The sequence below is a fragment of the Manis javanica genome, chromosome 5 (genome assembly GCF_040802235.1).
Source record: "Manis javanica isolate MJ-LG chromosome 5, MJ_LKY, whole genome shotgun sequence".
In the NCBI taxonomy this organism is placed as follows: Eukaryota; Metazoa; Chordata; class Mammalia; order Pholidota; family Manidae; genus Manis; species Manis javanica.
Window position 1 is genome coordinate 49,933,094 of NC_133160.1, and position 20,458 is coordinate 49,953,551.

Below are 20,458 nucleotides of genomic sequence, written 5' to 3' on the forward strand. Positions count from 1 at the left end.
ACCTCCTAACTCAAGTGCCAGTAGGTCATATAGCCTCTAGGAGTTGCTGCTAGCCCTTCTGGTCAAATGGGGCTAGAAGACACTCTCCACAGTGGGTAAGGCTATTTCTCAGCTTCCCAGTCTCGACAGGAAGGGGAAGGGCCTCTTGAGGCTACTCTTAATTTCTTAAGGAATCTTTCTGAGTGGAAGAGCCTAGGAGCTGTGCTCAACCTTGTAAAGCTGCCTCTTAACCCAGTGATCCTACTTATTTGAGGAACACCCAGTTAAATGGAGTGATGACACTGTTCCCTCAATTGTTCCTTTTTGCTGTTCCTCCTGACTAAACTGCTGGTACCTTTTCCAGCTAACTTCTCTTGCTCCCTTAAACAAATTTATCACTTAATGTTGACTCTTCTGTCATCCCTTCATCTCATGATGTGCACTTGCTTTCAGTGACTTCATGCATTCCTTAGACTTCAACCATCAGCCAACAATTTCCAAAAACATATTTGTCCAGCTGTAATATCTCTTCTGAGAACTACTCCTATGCTTCGACTGCTTTCTGAGTGTATCTTAAGGCATCTATCTCAGAAACAACATGGTTAAAACTAAACTCATTATCCTTGACTAAAATTCCTCCTTTTTTATTTCTCAGATAGTTCAGTGGTCCTTAATTTACTGGGTTGCACCTGAAATTCCCATTTTTCATCATCTCAACTTTAATATAACATCTAATTCCATCACCAAAACTAGGTAATTCCACTTGATAATTTTCTATGGAATACAGAGTCTCTTCTCTAGTCACCAGCTTCTATTCTGACTTAGATCTTCTTCATCGTTTTATTTTTCTAGAATATTAAAATAACCTCCAAACAAGTTGGTTTCCTCATCAAGTTTGTACCTTCTAGTACTTTCTTTACTTTGATACCCAGTAAACTTTCCTGCTTAAGGTTTTTTCTGTTCTAAGAATTAATTTTGATCTCTCTAGCTGTCTGTTTTAACTATGTTTGTGGTATGTAAATATCTTGTGGTATGTTATTTTGTGGATGATCTCCAAACCAAAAAAATTCCAAATAGACACAGAAAAGGAACTAGTGTACCTAGCTGTAATCATAGGTAAATGCTATATTTACCAGCTACAAATGCAAGGTTTTCTAGAGCTTTGCTGGTAATGCAACTGATCCCTTCTGAGGTATGTACCTTGGTAAAAAGTATCAAATCTGAATTGTCCTCAAGTGCAACAAAGGTAGTATGAAAATGAATAGAATTATCTAATCTTTTTTTTTTGTATATTTGGCTCATTTTATTCTACAAGTGGATTTATTTGTCAGCTTTAAATGGGTGATATGCTTAAAATGGGACCATGCCCATGAGTTTTGGTAGGCATCCTACTTTGGTCTTTTCCATTCACCTCCAAATTGCACAAGTGCACATACATCCACACACAGAGTTGACATTTATTTTATTATTCATTATTAGTGTCCTGAATTGCTATTTTCCTAGGATTCACCCATATTGACCTATTTAGGCCTCCTTTTCACTGTTTCAACTGACTGATCAATATAAGGGGTTGAATCTTTGGTCAAAAAGTATAATGCAGTTAACAAAGTCCTTGTATTCAAGTCTCACATGCATAGTCTTCCACAGATACTATCCTGCTAATGCTCATGCATTTCTCATAGGCTCTGGAGAGAATGTGCTTCAATGAATATGTATGTGTCTTTACTAGAAAAGACTTCCAAAATTAAACAGTCAAAAGAAATTACAAAGCATTATCTCAATTCAAAATATAATTTCCAAATTGATGGATTTGGTCTAATTGGTTATGCAATGGCCCATTATCCCAGAAAGTTTTCCTGGTAGTTTCCTTAGAAGTCAATGTGTATTTATTTGCAACTTTATAATTGTAATATTTTCTAAAGATTCAAGATGCTTCCTGGATTTAATTTTTGCCAGTTGATTATTAAAAACTAGAGCTGAATGAAGCTGCTTTGTTAAGATGACAAAGACTGAGGCTGAAAATTTGTGAAGTTGAAGACCAAATTAGTATTCCAAACCAAACTTGATAGCTGCTATTTCATTAAACATCACTGGGTAGGTATTTAAAGATTTTTGTATACATTTTAATTCAGGTGGTAACTTAATTTAAAACAACATTGATTTTTTTTTCTCATTCATTTTTGGTCATGTATATCATGCTAAATGCCAAAATGAATTTAGAGCTGTATGTGACTGTCTGTGTAGCAGGGTATTAAATTCCTGGAGAGGCTTTTTTTCCCTCAAGTGAACTTTTACTGTTTTTTGTTGCTTTCATTTCCCTTTGAGCTTTAGCTTTTTAGAATTTTTACTCATTCTTTTCAACATATACCCTGATCATTAAATAATTAAACCTTTAACAGGCAGGATAACAAGAGACTCTATGGATAAAGATGAGGTTGGAAACTCACCTGTACAACGTTTTGGCTCATTTTGGGAGAAGATTGCCATGCCAGATTATGTTTATGTATTCATGAATACTATTCTAACAAGGGTGGATTAAAAGATGTACATAAAGGGCAGTTGTAATGGAAGGAATAACAGTAATATTTACCCTGGCAAAACATAATAATGCTTTCACAAGTTGCTATTTGCTCTTATTGCTAAATTAGATGCATATTAAGTTAGTATCCTTTATGACTATCTGCTATTTTACAGATGAGCTAGAAGAGAAAGAATATATCTTTCAGAATTTAGAAGTCCCTCACATAGTCATAAAATAATTGCATAGAGAATATCCATTTAATCCAGAATCAATGGTATGTTAACCAGGTGGATTTGTCCTGAAAATACAAGGAAGAAGTCCATATGAAGGTAGATGTAGTCTCTACCTACCTTTAATTCTTAGTTTTATACTGAACTCTGAAGTAACCATAATCTTTGCTGTTGCTGTTTCCTAAATGCAGAACTTCACAGAGTCAGATATCAGGTCTATAGTGTGAAGATACATCTATATTAAACCAGGAATAACTGTCACTGACATTGGGGTGCAAAATCTTGGAAGATTAAACAACTATAAAGGTTGATCATGGAAATCAAAGAGGAAGGAGCATCAGAAGAAGGCCAGCACTTTCTTCCCACACCCCAGGCAAGTGATACTGGGGACTCTCAGTTCACAAGTAAGTATGTGTGTTCTCCTCTTTGTAACTCTGAAAATGCAAATTAGGTCAACTATAAACATTCATATGTAGTCACAAAAACTTGGATCCTAACAAATTGACTAATATTTTTCATTTGCACTATTTATTTTGGTGTTTTGAGTCTGGAATATGTCTCTCATCTTTTATCTTGAGTGAGATAGATGATAGTCCGTGAAATGCTTAAATATCAAATAGTAGAATCAAAGGTCTTGAATGTGTATTTAGACACTAAAAAATACTTCTAAGTACACTTTCTATTTGGCATTTATATAATCTCATGAGGAGTTATTTTTTGGAACATTAAATATTTTCCTTTTCAAACCAAAGACATTTGAATTCAAAGCGTCAGGGCAAAGCAGTCACACTGGACACCTGGGCTGCCGCTGCCATGCTAACAGCACCTAATCTCACCAGCACAACAGCCTGGGGATTTGGCCGAGATCCGCATTTCAACATTAAGATTGGTTTTTGTGCTATTCAAATAATTAAAATCATTGGAAGAATTGTATGTTTTCTCTCATGGTTAAAATTCGAGAGTTTGGGTGTTTATTGTTTAGCATGAATTGTGTCTTTTATTTTTTGAAGAGTCCAGTTGTCCAGTTATTTAGCACTGGCAAGCATATTCCTAACCTCTCATTTAATTTACATTATAAAAATAATCTTTAGGAAGCTGCATTAGTTGGATGGGTGATTTGAGAAATTTGGTTGTCAAAGCTTACAATAGAGTTAGTAACATTTTTAAAAAACCACACTATTTGAAATTAACAAAGACCTACTTAATGATTGTCATTCTAACCACTTGGAAAGTAAAATACCTAGAGTATTTTGAAATGTCAGTAGGAGAAAATAATAAATGGTTACCATGCAAATAAATGTGAAGTCTGTAAATAGAAAAACAGATTATTTTTATACAGAGAAGTGATTCTAACATTAGTGACCAAATACAGTAAATTTAAATTATATCTGATGAATGCACCAATAAAAATTAACAAGGAAAGGGCTTTTAGAGTACTCTTACATTTATTGCCAAGCAGTTCACTTTTCTATAAACTTTGGTTTTGCTTCTTTGGCCACCCATGAATAGTCGCAAACACCATCCCAGTCCTCACCCACCCTTGTTCAGGAAGCCCCTGTGCTGTTCAGGGTCTTCGGGCGTCACCTCCACGTCATCACTCACCACAGGCTGATCCTCCTACTTTCTAGCCTTACCTTCATTTTCAGGCTCACTTTCTTCACACTTCATTCTAAATCATTTATCATGTTAACTGATTTTTTGAAAATTACCAAAAAAGGAATAGAAACACTTACCTGAAGGTTGATTTGAGCTATCAATGAGTTGGTAGAATAACCACCACTCTAATGTCCTGTATAACCAAACCAAAGATATCCCCTTAATTAACAACTTACTATTTACAGAAGTTGAATTGGTCTGAGCGAAGAATCTAAATAACAGCATACTTTAGTGAGGGCATCCTGTCTGAAGCTTCTACCTCTGTCTGCATTATATCTCAAAGAAACAGAAACACTTGAAAAATATGTTTTGTATTTGTCACAGCTTACAAAAACAGTATTTCTGAGTTTCTTTATGGCCAGGGAGCCAAACAGATCAATAAAATCTTTAGTCATATCTAGTTCTGCTCTGAGAACTCTGAGAACCAACTGTCTATGAGTGTGGATGATTAACTGAGTTTATTTGTTCCATCAGCTAATTTATTTAGACATTCTAGGCAGGTTGAAACATAGTGATGCACACTAACATATTTTTGATAATGAGTTGAATATCTCTAATCTGAATCCATACCTATTATTTATAGGTATTCAGAAGACTCCAAATGAACCACAGTTGGAATTCATCCTTGGTAAGGAATTCCATCTTATTTGTATCAGTAAATATAATAGTAATTTGTGTATCTACTTTGCAACCTTAGGCATATTACTTATATCATTCTATATTTTACAAACTTTTGTGAACACTGTTCAATAACAAAATTCAGTCTATAAAGTAAGTGTTATTTTCCCCGATTTATAAGAATCTGAACTCTGGGGCCGGTCAGTTCACTATCCAAGGATATGTGGTTTGGTGGTAATAGAATCACACCTCTCAACCTGGTGCCCACGACTCATTCTAACAGTGACTGGATTTTGGTGCTATGCAATATTTGTTGAAATCCATGTGTCTAATTGTCTATACCTTCAGCTGAATACTTGGTGCACGTAGAGTTTTTCCTTTGTCTTCTTTCATGGCATTTGCATGGTTCTTTCAGCCTCATTCAAAAATATCCCCTTACTCTTCCGTCTTTATTTTGGGGAGGCTTGGCATTTGAGAATTTAACTTTACTTCTAAGCAACTTCTAATTAAAGTACAAAAAGTGAAACAAAACTTGCTTAAGCAATTTTAAAGATCTATCACAGGTAGAAATTTGTAACTTCATCCAAAGATGAATTAAAAATATGCACTCTGACTCTGTTCTGCTACTTATCTGGTGAGTGGAAATTGCTTTATGCTTGCATCTGGGATGACTGCAAAATGCCATTAGGGAGTTAACTACAAAATGGTATTTAAAGAGGGTAAAAATATGGTTCATAGGAAATATTTAGAGAGGTTGTTTTTTTTCCCCTTTCATGGTTCTGAAATATGTTGAAAGTTTACCAATATCTTTACTTTTTATTTGTGATAAAGTTTTATAGAATCATACATGTACATGTTCACCTTCATATATAGAGACTATACATTTTAGTATCTAAATCCTTAAATCTTAACATATTATTATAAAGTTATGGGCAAACTGAAATATATATATTCACTATCTATACAGTCATAGCTTAGAGATATCTCAGGTTCAGTTTCAGACCACTGCAATAAGGTGAATATTGCAATAAAACAAGTCAAATGAATTATTTGGTTTGAAGGGAACAACCCATAAGTGGAGCAATCAGAACATGTACAGCATTTATCAATTGTTTGCTATTTATGTGGGTGTCATTTGTGGTACCACCAATAATTACAATAGTAATGTTAAAGATCAATTCTTACAGATCAACATAACAAATATAACAATAATGAACAAGCTTGAAATGTTGTAAGAATTACCAGAATGTAACACAGAGAAACAGAAACACACAAAATGTAACACTCATTACCAAAATGAGCAAATGCTGTTGTAAAAATGGCACCAATAGATTTACTTGATGCAGGGTTGCTACCAACCTTTTATAATTTTTTTCAAAATTTGTAAAATATGCAGTATCTGTGAAGCTCAATAAAGTGAAGCACAATAAAATGAGGTATACCTATAGTTTTTGATGTTTCCAAGTCCCATTTATTTTAGAAATATACATTGTCATAATGTAATTAAATAGGTTTCAAATGTACAGTCTGCTCAAAAATATTATGTTTTGAAGCATAACTTACTGAGATAGTTACATTACATATATATTATTTTTTATTTAGTTGTTTTCTTTTTTTAGTAGACTATTTTTAGAGCAGTTTTAGGTTCACAGCAAAATTGAACAGAAGGTACAGAGATTTTTCCCTTGACAAACATAGAACCTCCTCCATTTTCAACATTACCTGCCAGTGGTACATTTGTTATAGTTAATGAACTTCCATTGATATGTCATCATCATCCTAAATCCATAGTTTACATTAGGGTTTATTCCTGGTGGCGTACATTCTATGGGTTTGAATAATGTTTAATGACTTTTTCCATCTTTATAGTATCACACATATGGAATGTTTTCACTGCCCTAAAATCCTTTGTGCTCTATCAATTTATCTCCCCCCTCCCCGCACCAACTCTGGAAACCACTGATCTTCTTACTGTCTCAACAGTTTTACTTTCTTCAGAATGTCAGATAGTTGGAATCACACAGTATGTGGCCCTTTCAGACTGGCTTCTTTTACTTAGTAATAAGCATTTAAGTTTCTCCTATATCTTTCCATGGCTTGACAGCTCATTTCTTTTTAATGCTGAATAATATTCCATTGTCTGGATATGTCCCAGTTTATTTGTCCATTCATCTACCAAAGGACATTTTATTGCTTCCAACTTTTGGCAATTATGAATAAAACTGCTATAAACATCTGTGTGCAAGTTTTTGTGTAGACATAACTTTTCAACACTATTGGGTAAATACAAGGAGCATAATTGCTGGATCTTATGGTAATAGTATGTTTAGTTTTGTGAGAAATTGCCAAACTATCTTCTAAAGTGGCTGTGCCATTCTGTATTCCTGCCAGCAGTATATGAGAGTTCCTATTACTTCACTTCCTTACTATCATTTAGTGTTATCAGTCTTCTGGATTTTGATATAGTTCTTTTTTTTAAAAAAAACTTGATTTTTGTTAAAAATATAGCTAGAATGTGCTGTAAGTTAAGGACCAGATTTTGTATTTTCCCAGTTATTTAGAAATAGACTCAATGTTAAAACTCAGGAAACTTCTGTGGTAACACCAATAAATTTATGTATGTATATAATATATGAAATAAAATAAAATACAGAAAGTAAATAAAATTTAAATTTAAAAAAGTATATACTTTTTTCCTGGACAGTTCCCAGATGCTGTCAGATATAGGCCTAGGTAACTCTTGATTTACTGATTGTAACTCTTGCTACTTGAGCCTTCATCTATTCATCTTTCATTTTTAAAAGAACTTCTTCATTTTTCCCTCTTTTTAGCAGACTTCTGAAAAAATGCCGATTTGTTAGTGAGTCAACATATTTTGAAACACATATAAAGCCTTATTTGCATCCTGGAGAAAGGGGAAATCTGAAGGAAGCAGAAAATTGGAGTAGAGGCTATTAGTCAGACATGGAGGTGTGGCCAATTTTCAAGAGACAACATGCTTGGGCCAAATACCTATCTTCTCTTTCAATTATTCATCCGTCTGGTTCAAAGTCCTAGCTATCCTATTTGTTCTGAAACAGTAGCAATGCTCTTGTCACTTATATTCCTGGCTTTGAATCATAGATCTAAGAAATGAACAGCTCTGAGAATCTATTCATAATATATATTCTTCACATTTCAAACACTTCAGTTTTTTCCTGTTTATTCAAAAAATACATTAGAATTCTTAACAGGACAATTTTATCGTATGGCAGGAAATGCCTGATGAGTAAACAAAAAGCTATTTAGAGTCTCGAGGAAATTGTCTTGTTGATCCTGGAAGACAAATTCCCCAGACTATTTGTTATGCTGCTTAGCACTGTAAGATCTTCACCTGTACTGTTTTGTGAATAATTTTTTTTTATAAACTGTTCTTTCTAGATCATTACAGTTAAACCCATGTAGATTTTACTGTAATATATGTCACTATTTTTCTTTCAGTTTTTTTCTTTGAAAATAATACAAATTCTTTAACACTTCACCTATCATATGGTTAATTTTATTTCATAATTAAGAGATAATAGTTTCATTTTTTATCATTGTTTAAGAATGTGCATATTTACTTGATCAGAAAAAAAGCAAAGTATCTTAATAAAAAAGTAGAGGAAAAAAATTAAATAAGGTAGTAGGTTTTTTTTGCCCCCACCTAATTTTCCAATGGAATTTTTGATATTTGATTCTCAATTCTTTACCCATGTATTCAAGTAAATTGAGAATTTCATTGGCTTTGCTTCTTAAATTGGGAAAACAGCTATGCTAATTTTGCTGGTGTCATCTTTCTTTGTATAAGTTATTTTCCATTGAGGATTTTTTTCTGCCTTTTCTGTATGTCACTCTAAAATCATTATCTTTCTGAAGTTCCTCTGTTACATCTTTATTCAAGTAAATGAGGTAGGAGATGCTTAGTCCACTGAGCACACTATTTGGCTAAAAATGTTTTAAGCATTTGTTGAAAAATGAATATCTTATGTCCATTATCAACTATATTTCTAGAGGTTGGCCTCATTTAAATAATGCACCTGCAACTCTGTTTCCACATTTCTTTCACTGTTTCTTTTGCATATACTGATACCTTTTTATTTTCACAAAAAGAAATAATCAAAAACCCCAGAGAACAGAGATTTTGCTGATAGTCCAGTAAAATTATTTTCATTTCAACAATGCTGGCATTTAAGAAAGATCATTTCTTAAAATCTGGGTATATGTCTTTCCTGAAACAACTGCAGAAAATATATAGAGAAGACCACTCTTGACAAAGATATAAAATAAATTTCTATGAACTATTTAAGTTTATCTCCCAATTATGCTTGTAATGTTTATTATTATGTACCTCCATTTGCAATTTTCAGAGTCAATAGAATACTTGTAAGAACATGTTTTCATATTTTTATATGGACACATGTATTGTAAATACAAAACAATAGGCAATGATACTTGTTTAATACATAGGAGAGAATAGCATGTGTGTGTGCCTATGGTCTGTGTTCTTTACTTGACATTGTGAAATATTCTTGAAATAATTTATACCTTGAGGCTGATACCTAATGGAAGCCAAATAGCTACATTGAAAGGGCAAGCAGTAGGGGGCAGTCTCTGGTAGATATTTATGCAGCAGGTAATAGGATCATAAGAATGGGAATACTTGGTGTTCATGGGTAGTAAATTAGGTTGGTGGTTTCATCATGCATGAAAGTAAGTTATGAGTTGATCTGGTCTTGAAGTAAAAAGAGCCACAGGGGAAATGGCAGAACAGTGAAGGACCATTTGCTGGACTACAGGAATGCCAAGGTCAAAGTAGGACAATTGTAGGATAGAATAGACTCTGACCCCATGAGATCTCCTAGTCTTCCCTGCCTCTCACTCTCTCCGACCCCTGGCTAGTATGATCTTCCTGGGTATTGGGGCCTACTGATCCTTTAGTGAGTAGGGATAGGGAGAAGGGATTCAAACCCAAATGACTGTTAGATCCCTTGCCTTTTCTGAAGCTGTCCTATCACATATCTATTTATAAACTTACAGGATGATTTTTTTCCAGAGACTTTATTTTGAACTGAAAATGTGTTAACTCCTTCCTGTAGGTCTTATAAGTACATAAAGTAGGATTAATCTCAGATTCAAATTACTTAACAGAGCCTTACTTTATTTTCCAGTTTTCTCTAAAACTAAACTTTCAAGATCTATGTTAACTGCTCAAAATTTCATAATAATATAGGAAAATTATCACAGATAAAAATCAATAATAATGTAGATATACATCAGTTATCTGCAATGTCACATATCATCCTACATCTTCAGACATAGTTAACCCTTTTTATAACTGTTTGGCCATCTCATTTCTTGACTTTTCTCCAAATATTTCAAATTCAGAATGAAGGAAAGCATAGGCCACTATATTCCATCCCCAACTCCAATTCAAGTAATATGTGTTGTCTTATTTTTATAGTGAAACATATAGTCTTAAGATGGAATATTATGTAGTCACTAACAATCACCTGCCAAAAGGATAACTCATCCACGAAGGGAATACAAAAGTTTCCAAAGCAAGACAAAAAGCTATATGTACAGTGTGACCCTTATTAACTCTCTGTATCTGAATGTACAGAAGAATAAGGCTGGAAGAATATATATGAGTGTCTTTAATGATTATCACACATTGGTAGAATTTTTATTTCCTTTGTTATGTGTTCCTATATCTCCCCAAATCTCTGCAATGTGCCCATGTAAATGTCACAGTCACAGTCTTTATCTTCAATTAGCTCAAAGTATAACGAGAGGTCAAATTATAATTAGACTCCTGCAGTCATTCATTAAAAGATCCTTCAAAACTAAGCTATTTTTCAGGGGCCTCTAGGAATACAGATATGGAAAGGCTCCAACTAGTATAGGAAATAATAGTCAAGAAAGGCTTCCCAAGGAAGACTAACTAAATCCAATTTTTGAAGGGAGAAAACAGGATGAGGATAGAAAGAGGAAAGGAGGAATTGCAGGCTGCACTAGGAGAGCAGCATAAGCAGACATCGGGTGCTTAGAACAAGAAAAAGACTCCAAATACAGAAAGCACACACACATGAAGCATGCATTCGGTAGTTATTTATCATTGCACCAAACTGCATATAGAAAGACCAGTCAGTCATCTTGTCTTCCTAGAAGAGAAAATGGAAACTGTTTTCTCAGACAGGATTTTTGATTCATACACTTACTGATCCTTTGGTATGGAAAAATCAGTGACTTCAAATGCATTATAGGAAATTAACTTCACATTCTCTCTGCAAGGCAAGTCAGTTCTAACAAACATAATGTGGCTAAATAGACACATTGAAGTGCACAACTTGTAGAAACTGTTTTCTCTGCGGAAAAGGCAGATTAAAAGAAAAGTCATATGGATATGCCATCCACTATACACCTGTACTAGGTAAATGATGTATATCATTCTAGAATTTCATGGTTAAAATTCAGTTTGATAGCAACCTTATATCATGGTACAGTGACAAGATGCCCTTAAGTTGGTCACCTCAAATATCAGAGTGACTCTCAAGAAAGGGAGACTATCCTCTTTGGTTGTTAAGGTTTTATCCTTAAGAGTGCTGATTCTAACTAAATACTTTGTTCTTCTGTTGGATCAGAGATTATGTGTACTGATTGTGGATTTTGTATGTAGAGCCACTCTATTTCTAATAGCCCAGTTAGAAAAAAGTCATGTAAATCCTGTGATCACTTTTCTGTATTCAGGATTTGAAGATGTATGTAAAAATGTGCCCAAATGGGCAAGCTGCACAAAAACAGTCTCATTTCTTCACAGACACAACATTTATAGCTTACTAGGGCCTTCATTAATCTGCATGTCATGTCCACTCACACTTTATGAATTGCTGTAAATCAGGCATTGTTTTATGTTTCTCTAAAAGAAAAAATCTAGAAGGCTAAACTTACCAGTTTTTTCTGGTGTTCACACTTAAACTCTCCTGATGGTGTGTGTTCCATAAATGATTATAAAGCTCTGACTTTTTAAAGTTCCAGTGGGAGAATGGAAGATTTTAGAGTATCTTTTTTAGTATTTTTACTCTCTACTTGGTTTGCTGGACCAGCTAAAGGTGTACCAAGCACAGAGGTACATTTTTGTATTTCATTAATTGATAAAAATATTACTTCAAGCTACAACGTGATCTTCAAGTAAGAAGAGAAGCAACTGCTAAAAATTAGGCAAAGCCTGTGTTTGTCCAATTTTGTTGCCTCATTATAAATTGCCATTTTCTTGGTTCTTATAGTATGATATTTTCCTTACAAATCATTGTATTCCACTGAACAATAATTTTGGGTTGTACGTTCTACAGACAAGGCATTGTGCGAAGTACTGGGAGATTAGTAATAGCTCCACTTTTTGAGCATCTAATGTATACTTGCCTGTTTATAAACAGGATACTGTCTTCCTCACCACAACTCTACAGAATAAGCATTAAAAATAACTAACATTTATATAGTGCCTACTTGTGCGCCATACACTGTTCTAAACAACTTAAGTGAATTATTTGAATTCTCACAGTTTCATTATGGGATCATTGCTGCATATTATCATCCTTGTTTTACAGGAAAGGAAACTTAGAACAGATAAAATAATGAAACCAAGATTTGAACCCAGGAGTCTGAGGACAAAGCATGCTCTCCTATATTATCTTTACATGAGAAATGAAAAACTAAGATTTCCAATGGTCAACTTTCCAAAAAGATCTATGGAATTTGAGTGACAGAGTCAGAATTCAAGTTGAGTTTTGTCTGATACCTAATGCTCCTGCTTTTAACCATTAGGGTGTACCCACTTCTTTATCATTTCTTGCTCCCCAATAATTTCTAGGACGTGGAGGAGACAACCATAATGCCAGGCAGATGGTGGTAAGGGCAAAATTAAGGCATAAGCCAGGAACTGTGGAAGTACTGGACAATCATTGATGAAATGGAAGTGCAGTATCAGAAACACTCAGAGGAACTGGCATTGGACCAGGTCTAGAAGGAGGAGGAGGATTTCAGCTGGTTTACAGGAACACAAGAGACAATTGAGATAAACAGCATAGGAAAGTATCTGAAACAAAGTCCTAGAGCTCATTTTCCAAGGTGATGCATTTTTAACATTCATTTACTTTTTCCCCTTTATTACTTATAATCCCACTCCTAAAATAAGGCTCTAGAAATCCTCTTGCAATATTTTCCAGTTTTTGCACATATATTAGGAACTTCTTTTAACACCAGTTAAAATGAACACCAGTCTCTAAATATTGTTCTATTGGTAGAAAATTGTATTTAGGTATCAGGAAGAATTGAATCCTGTGGTGTGTGGGTCAAGGCTAGATGAAATTTAGAGAAGACTCAGGCCTTGCTGAGCCGGGCCCTGCAGTCATGCTACATGTACACCTGACAACTGCCTACCTATGCAGATTTTGCATACTCAAGAATCTTTCCAATGTGTCCTTCTTTGAGCTATGTCAATTTTGACAGCATAAGGTAACTAGCAATACTTTTGAGGGATATTTTCAGAACAACCATTTATCAACAATACAATAACAAAAATAATAAGACTACTAATAGAAATGGATTTTGCATTTTCAGGCTCAGATTTCCATTTATAATCTAAGTGGGGAAGCAGTATAGCTCACCAGCTAAGACATGGGAATGCAAAGCCAGTTGCTACCATTTGCATCCTGTCTTTGTTAATACCTAGCCACTTGGCCTTAGAAAAATTATACAATGTCTCTGAATCTGTTTTCTTATCTGTAAAATGGGAAGGGTATTAGTATCTATCTTACAAGGTTCTTGTTAGGGTTAAATGAGTTAATATATATAAAGCACTTAAACTGTTATCTGACATACTTAATAATTGGTTGACCTTTATTGTTTTGAATATAACCTTGGGTGAATCACTTTATCACACACAAAGGGTACTTCTTGAGCAGGGGTTCTTGACTGCATTTTGTGCATAATAATTACTATCACTTACTGAATTCCTTCTAGGGGACAGATATGAGGCTGTACCCTGTTTTAAAAGTGTTTTATTTCTGCTCCTACAACAGACCGGATAGGTGCTTTCCACTATTCATGTTTTACAGATGAATTCAGTCGCTTGCCCAAGAGCATAAGGCTAGGAAGTGGAGGAATATAGATTTTAACTCTGAAGGCCATGTTCTTTGTGGTTGATTATTAGTGGTAAGGGTAAGGGAAAGGGAAGACAATAAAAGATTATCTAAGACCTGAATAATGTTTCTGTACTGATGAGACTTAATTGAAAGAAGAGAAAATTTACCCATGAGAGCTTCAAAACAGGCTTGCCGTCTGGGTAGTGGTTTTGGTGACTCGAGATACAATGTGTGCAACAGTTGGAATGTAGTCTGTTCCTGCTGGTCTAAATCTTTGCTGACACTCTTCAGGGGGTTGAGGGATGTGACTTCAGTTAATAAGTGAGAAGCATATGAGAGAACAAACTTCTCTTCTTCCCGCTTCCTTTTTGCCACAAGGGCATCATTTAACTGAATTTTGTTGTGATAAATTATCTCTACTCTTCTTGTCACATTTCGTTCTGATTAATATACCACAGGAGCTTTTAATTAAGGGAAATCTTTGACAGGTTTAACTTCACAGGCCTAAATTGCTTGTTCTACCTAAGTTGAGCAACTTATTTATTACATTAGAGGGTTTTTATTTTTTTAATGTTCACTTTCTACCTTCTCTAGTTGTTACTTTCTTCCATGATCAACATGCAGCCAGTTTCTTTCTCTTCCTGTGTGATTTACCTAATTGCGTTCTTCCCTCCATTGTCTAATTACTGAAAGCCGCTGGTCACTGAGAGAGGTCTATCTTTGTGGCATCTGTGGCTGCTTATGGGTAATTGAGGAATCAGGGTTACCTGGGGGCTTTGCCCATTAGGTGGTTGTGCTTTGTGTAAAGTCGAAAGCCACTGAGGTTATGAGGGAGAAAGGTCCCCTGATGCTGCTGTCTGTGTGGCTGAAATTTGTCAGTCAGCCTTCTTGCGGAGCAGATGGCATCCAAGTGTATCCTAGGCCACCTGGGAACAATGTCCTTGGGGAAAGGAGAAACCTAGTAGAGTGGAACACGAGATTAAAGAAAAGTCCCTTCACATTACTATTGCATGAAACAGTCTTTTTTCCAAATACATCTTACTTGGGCTTTGACCTTTTACAGTTGGCAGAGTGGGGCTGTCTCCATCTCACAGCCGAGGGAACTGATTCTCAGAATGGTTAAGTAACTTGCCTGTAGTCATGGATCTCCCACAAGAAAGCACAAAACTTTTCAAGTGCTTTGCCCTTAACTCCAAAATTACGTCTACTTTACCACTGAAAGAGAAATTGCTATTGGCTGTTATCTACAGTGGTAAGACGGCCTGAGTCAGTTGGAGCAGGAAAGGGATTCCCTGGTCAAATCTTGTGAAATTCAGAATGTCAGTTTTATCCCAATACTCAAAGAACTTAAACAATCTCTTTCTCTGAGCAATTTAAAAATCCATGGCTTTAAATAACATTTATGGACTTTTGCTTCCAAAATTTGTAACTCTTGTTTTCACTTTTCCATGGAGCTCTCTATTTCCATTTTCAGCTGGTTTGTAGGTATCTCCACTTGCATGTCTAGGAGGTATTTTAAACTCAAGACAGTTAAAATCTAATTTCTTGATTCCCATTTCTGTACTCCAAAATATTTATTCCTCCATGATGCTCATTCTCCTTAAAATGCATCAACATCCACTAACAGAAATTCTCAAACTATAACTCTTTCTTAATTCTTCTTTTTCCTTAACTTCACATCCAGTCCATCATCGGGTCCTATAATGTCTACATTGAAAATACATTCTGAATTTGACCGCCTCTCTTCATTGCAACCAGTACCATTTAAGCCACCGTCAGGTCTTGACCTGGGCCAGTAGGGGAGTCCTTATCGGTCTGCTTTCATCTGCTCCTGCTCCTAATAGTCCCTTCCTGATAGAAGAGCCAGAATAATCTTTTAAAAATATAAATGTGATTTCTTCACCAACCTAGTTAAAATCCTCCAATGGCTTCCATTTCACTTAGAATAAAAGGAAAACATTTAAGCACATTCTACAAAGATCTTGAGGAGCAGGCAGTTCTTACCTTGCCTCTGCCAATCTTCTAGCTCAGTCTGCATCAACATCACTGATCTTTTTGCTTCTCAAATGGGCCAGATATTTGGGTCTTTGCCATGTGTTGTTTCCCTTCATCTGGCTTCTTGGTATATTTTAGGTCCCAGGTAAAATGTCACCTCAACAGAAAAGCTTTTCCTGATCCACACTCCCCACCCCTACACTCTCAATTTAATCTTTCCACTTAAAATCCTCACTAAATTATTTACTTAAACTTTATGTCCCACTATACTTACTATAAGCTCCATAAAATAGGGAACTTGTTTTCTTGTTCACTGCTATAAAACTGTCACCTAGAATCATGTTGGGCACATTCATTCAATAAATATCCACGAACTGAATGCATGCATGCATGCCACTGCTTTTTCCCTTTCACATTTCTTCATAAAATAAATTTACATATTTTGAAATGTTTTGTAATTATTGCTAACACAATTGTTTGCAAAAAGCAATTTATTTAAAATTTCTCAATGAATACTGTTATTTAACCATTGATATTTTGTTGTTAGTGAAAATATTAAGAATAGAGCTTTACTGCCCTTGAGGTTCTTCTAGAGAAAACTCACAGGAGGAATCAGTCATGGGCAGCACTAAACAAGTGGGTCCTGTGGCCAGACTATATAGCTGACAACTGCTCACCTGAGTAGAATTATATGTCCCAAATTCTTCATAAGTTACTTCAAGATTCCTGTATTATGACAGCATCAGGAAGCACACAATCTTCATAAGAGATGCTCTTAAGAACATACACGTAAATATAACAGAAGCATAACAGACAACTGAAATAGTAGAAATGGACTGGAGTCCAGAAATTTGAGGTTACCATTTAGCCTACAAAATGTGACCCTGAGAGAAAGCAGTAGAGAGGCAGTGTTTGAGGATATGGGCCAGGGCTGCCATCCTGGGGATCTTTGAATCCTGATTCCAGTGCCAGCTACCTGTGAGACTCTGTAAACAATTTGTCTTTACTGGGTCATTAGTGAATTAAATGAGATAGTATACTTAAAGCACTAAGAAGGTCGCTGGTCTGTAAGTGTCCGATAAATTGTATTATTCTAAATTATCTTGGGTTAATCCCTTAGGTTTCTGAAACTCTTGATTCCTTATCTGTAAGTTGCAGATAATAATTCCTACTTCCAAGAGTGCTTGAGCTAATATATATGAAAGTGAGAAGTACATTACTAATATATTATTAGGAATTTAATAAGTTTTATTTAAAGCATATATATTTAATTGGATCTTCACAGGCACCCAGAATACTATGATTATCATCCCCATTTCCACATGAGGGTACTGAGACACCATAACGAATCACCCAGTCAGGACTGGGATCTATGACCCTGAGCCTTTGGCTGTTCACCACACAGAGTAAGTAAGAACTGCCAAGGAGACTTTCAGTCAGAAGGTGTCTCATTCTTACCTCACTTAGTCTACCACATGTCCTGAAGAGCTGAGAAGGTGGTGGTTTTGAATTTAGTTTGGTAACATAAACTACTAGTCTTTTGCTCTGAATCTTCCTGTACAGCTAGGGCCCTGAAGCATCTACACTCACCTTGCAGGCACTACTGAGCTCTAGGTTTGAAGTGCTCTCCTCAAAGACCCCACATGTCCTGAGAAGTATGTTTTTTGTTTCCTGTAAGGTCTGACTCTCTTGGAACCGCTCTTTTCCACTTTCAGATAGTCTGATTTGTGTTGTTTCCACATAATGTTGAACTTGTGGAATTGCTTCAAATAATTAGACCCTCTCTGCTCTCAAGCTAGCCCACGTTTGCCTTCTCACCTACAGGCTCACAAATCCTCCTCTTGTTTCATGTTTCCTGGGTCACAGCTTATTTTTAGTTTTAGCTGATTTGTAGCAACCTTGTTTTATTTCTGGTGAGTCAGTCATCTTATGAAGGAAGAAATGACATCCTTAAAGCTCCATATTCAACATGAATATTGAGATTTTTCTTTTGTCTACAAGAGAATCACACATATGATTGACTCAAGAGATTCAAGAAAGATGGGGAAATATCTTCAACAAGCTTTCAAAATGTGTCCTCCCCCAAAGGGTACCCTAGATGGAGACAGTAAAATGAGAGACTGATTGTTCCTCTAGTCCTGACTAGTCTTCGCATTCCTCCTTTCCTGTCTTGTTTCCTAATATATCTTTGTATGGCCTTGATTTAATAGTTTTAATCTACCTGTAAAATATTTGGTTTCAGAGGAGCAGCAAATTCATAAGAAAAAACTATTAATTCCATGTATAACCACTAAGGCCAATACATATATAGGAAAAAAATAATATTACTGAAATTTTAAAAAATCACCTTAATTTAAGAACCACTGTCCAAAATTTAAGCCCTTATGTGCAATATATACCATGCATTTCTTCTAAAATATTTTGGTTGGGAAAGCATATCTATAATTTTCCCCATTCAGTTATTGGTGAAACCTGACAATGAGTTGATATGTTCTTTGTGAAATCATACAGATTGAACAACTGCTTTCCAGATTGCTTGCTACTTCCTGCCCAAACAAATGAACCTCAGATTCCCCCAGGAGATGATCAACCCCTAAAGTCAACATTCCTAGCCCCTATTTCCGTTATTCTTACTCAGACCCCCCAAATACCAGCAAGACAGCATTTTCTGCTCTCGTTTGGAGGTCAGTTCCTTCAAGCATGCTTCTCTTAGCTCTCTGCCTTTGGTGACTCCAGCCCTGACTGTCCCACCTCCCTTCCTGTAACTAAGTGTCTCCACCAGCCACACAGGCCTCCTCTTTAGGTTTCTGAGGTATATCAGGGAAGCCAGCAGACTTTCCCCATTAACTCACATGCGCCGCTGGGTCCACTGATGGGCTGACTATGTTTGTGAGGAACAGAAGTCCTCTTGGGTCCCATGTAGAACTGGTAGTCCAGGAAAAGTGTTGTCATTTTGGCCTCTGTGTGGGTAAAAGGCTTAAGGTTTTTCCCTGTGCTTCCTCCTTCTGCTTTGGTGATCTTCATTCTAACACTACAGATTTCCATTAACTGACTCACAATATTTCTTTCAGTGTTCAGAGGGGCCTGCTCCCATCCTGGAATAACAATTTCATCCTTTCTTAAAGCAGTACATATGTTCCTGCTGAAAAGAGGAGCAGAAGGCTGCGAGCACTAGCTTCTGAAGTGGAGCATGGACTTGGAGCGTGCACACAAAGAGCCGAGTGTATGCGCAGCGTCTGGTGATGACACCAGGCCAGGGTGCGGCTTGCACAAATAGTGTGGGATAACAAGACTGGAAGAGACATGAGCATGGACTTGTTTTTTAATTCAATTTCTTGAGGATGTAGTCTCAGCCACCAGGGTAATGTTAATGTAAACAAGAAGAAATAGAATTTTCTGAAGATAGACGTGAGAGACACTGAGCGAGCAGGGGAGAAGCTGGAGAATGGGAGTCTTCTGGTACTGACAACAGTGATTTGAACCAAATTTGTTCCTTTCATATGCAAATAGGCTGCCTTCTGTACAGCTGGCATCCTCACTGCTCGAGAGCCCAGATGGTCAGAGTGTATTTCCCGAGAGCACTCTTGTTACAGGCACAGGCTCCTTTTTTCTCTCTAGATTCTTCAATGATATGTGTGCTCAGTGGGTAGTTTATTTTTGTACGTATAGTGGTCCCAACTAAAGAAGTAAATTTCATCTTCTCAGCCATTTTTTTTTCTTTTAAAAGGCAAACACTGTTTTTATTAAGCACACAGATACATATAAAATATAGTGGCTTATTTTTATTTTGTTCTGTTATGGGAAAAAGTAACAAATTTTATTTCAGGACCTAATTCCCAATAATGTGAATCCAGCATTTTACATCAAAGAAAGCAGTTTAATTTATAAGTGAGTCAGTTGTAATGGAAATTAGGAGCAGTGGTGCTCAAATCTCAGCATAGTAAGAGTTCTAAAGTAATATTTCTATAACAAAATCTCTTAAATTCCCTCTTGCAAATTATTACCTATAGTCCTCAATAACCCTGTCATCTGCTTCTTCTCTATGGCATTAGTCTGATCCTTTCCTCAAGATTTATTTGTATTCTATTATCAGAGCATTGAGAGTCTTAAAATTCTTGTTATGAAGCTAAATCTCTATTGAACAAGCAAAGGAACAGAACAGAATGATGTTATTGGGAAAAAAAATTAGTCTGCTGAATACTAAACTATTGGTCAAAAAAAAATACAGAAAAAGTGGTCTTCATCCTTTAGCCATATGTTGTGATCTATAAATTTGACTAAGTGGTAAAAAACATGGA

The 20,458-nt window shown here is 35.7% G+C and overlaps 1 protein-coding gene across 11 annotated transcripts in view; it reads left to right on the top strand.

The window, feature by feature from the left end:
• The window catches only part of INPP4B (inositol polyphosphate-4-phosphatase type II B), a 910,826-nt gene that overhangs the window by 462,138 nt on the left and 428,230 nt on the right, over nucleotides 1-20,458 (top strand). For 10 of the 11 annotated variants that reach the window (XR_012131555.1, XM_073237008.1, XM_036996728.2 and 7 more), the window contains 2 exons: nucleotides 2,922-3,134; nucleotides 4,970-5,014. Coding sequence is in view for 10 of the 11 variants with exons in the window: in XM_073237008.1 (XP_073093109.1) it covers nucleotides 3,044-3,134; nucleotides 4,970-5,014 (136 nt within the window). In the remaining variant the exon portion in view is untranslated. Of the gene's footprint in view, nucleotides 1-2,673; nucleotides 2,830-2,921; nucleotides 3,135-4,969; nucleotides 5,015-20,458 lie in introns of all 11 variants that reach the window. The other variant, XM_036996729.2, reaches the window with a different exon arrangement.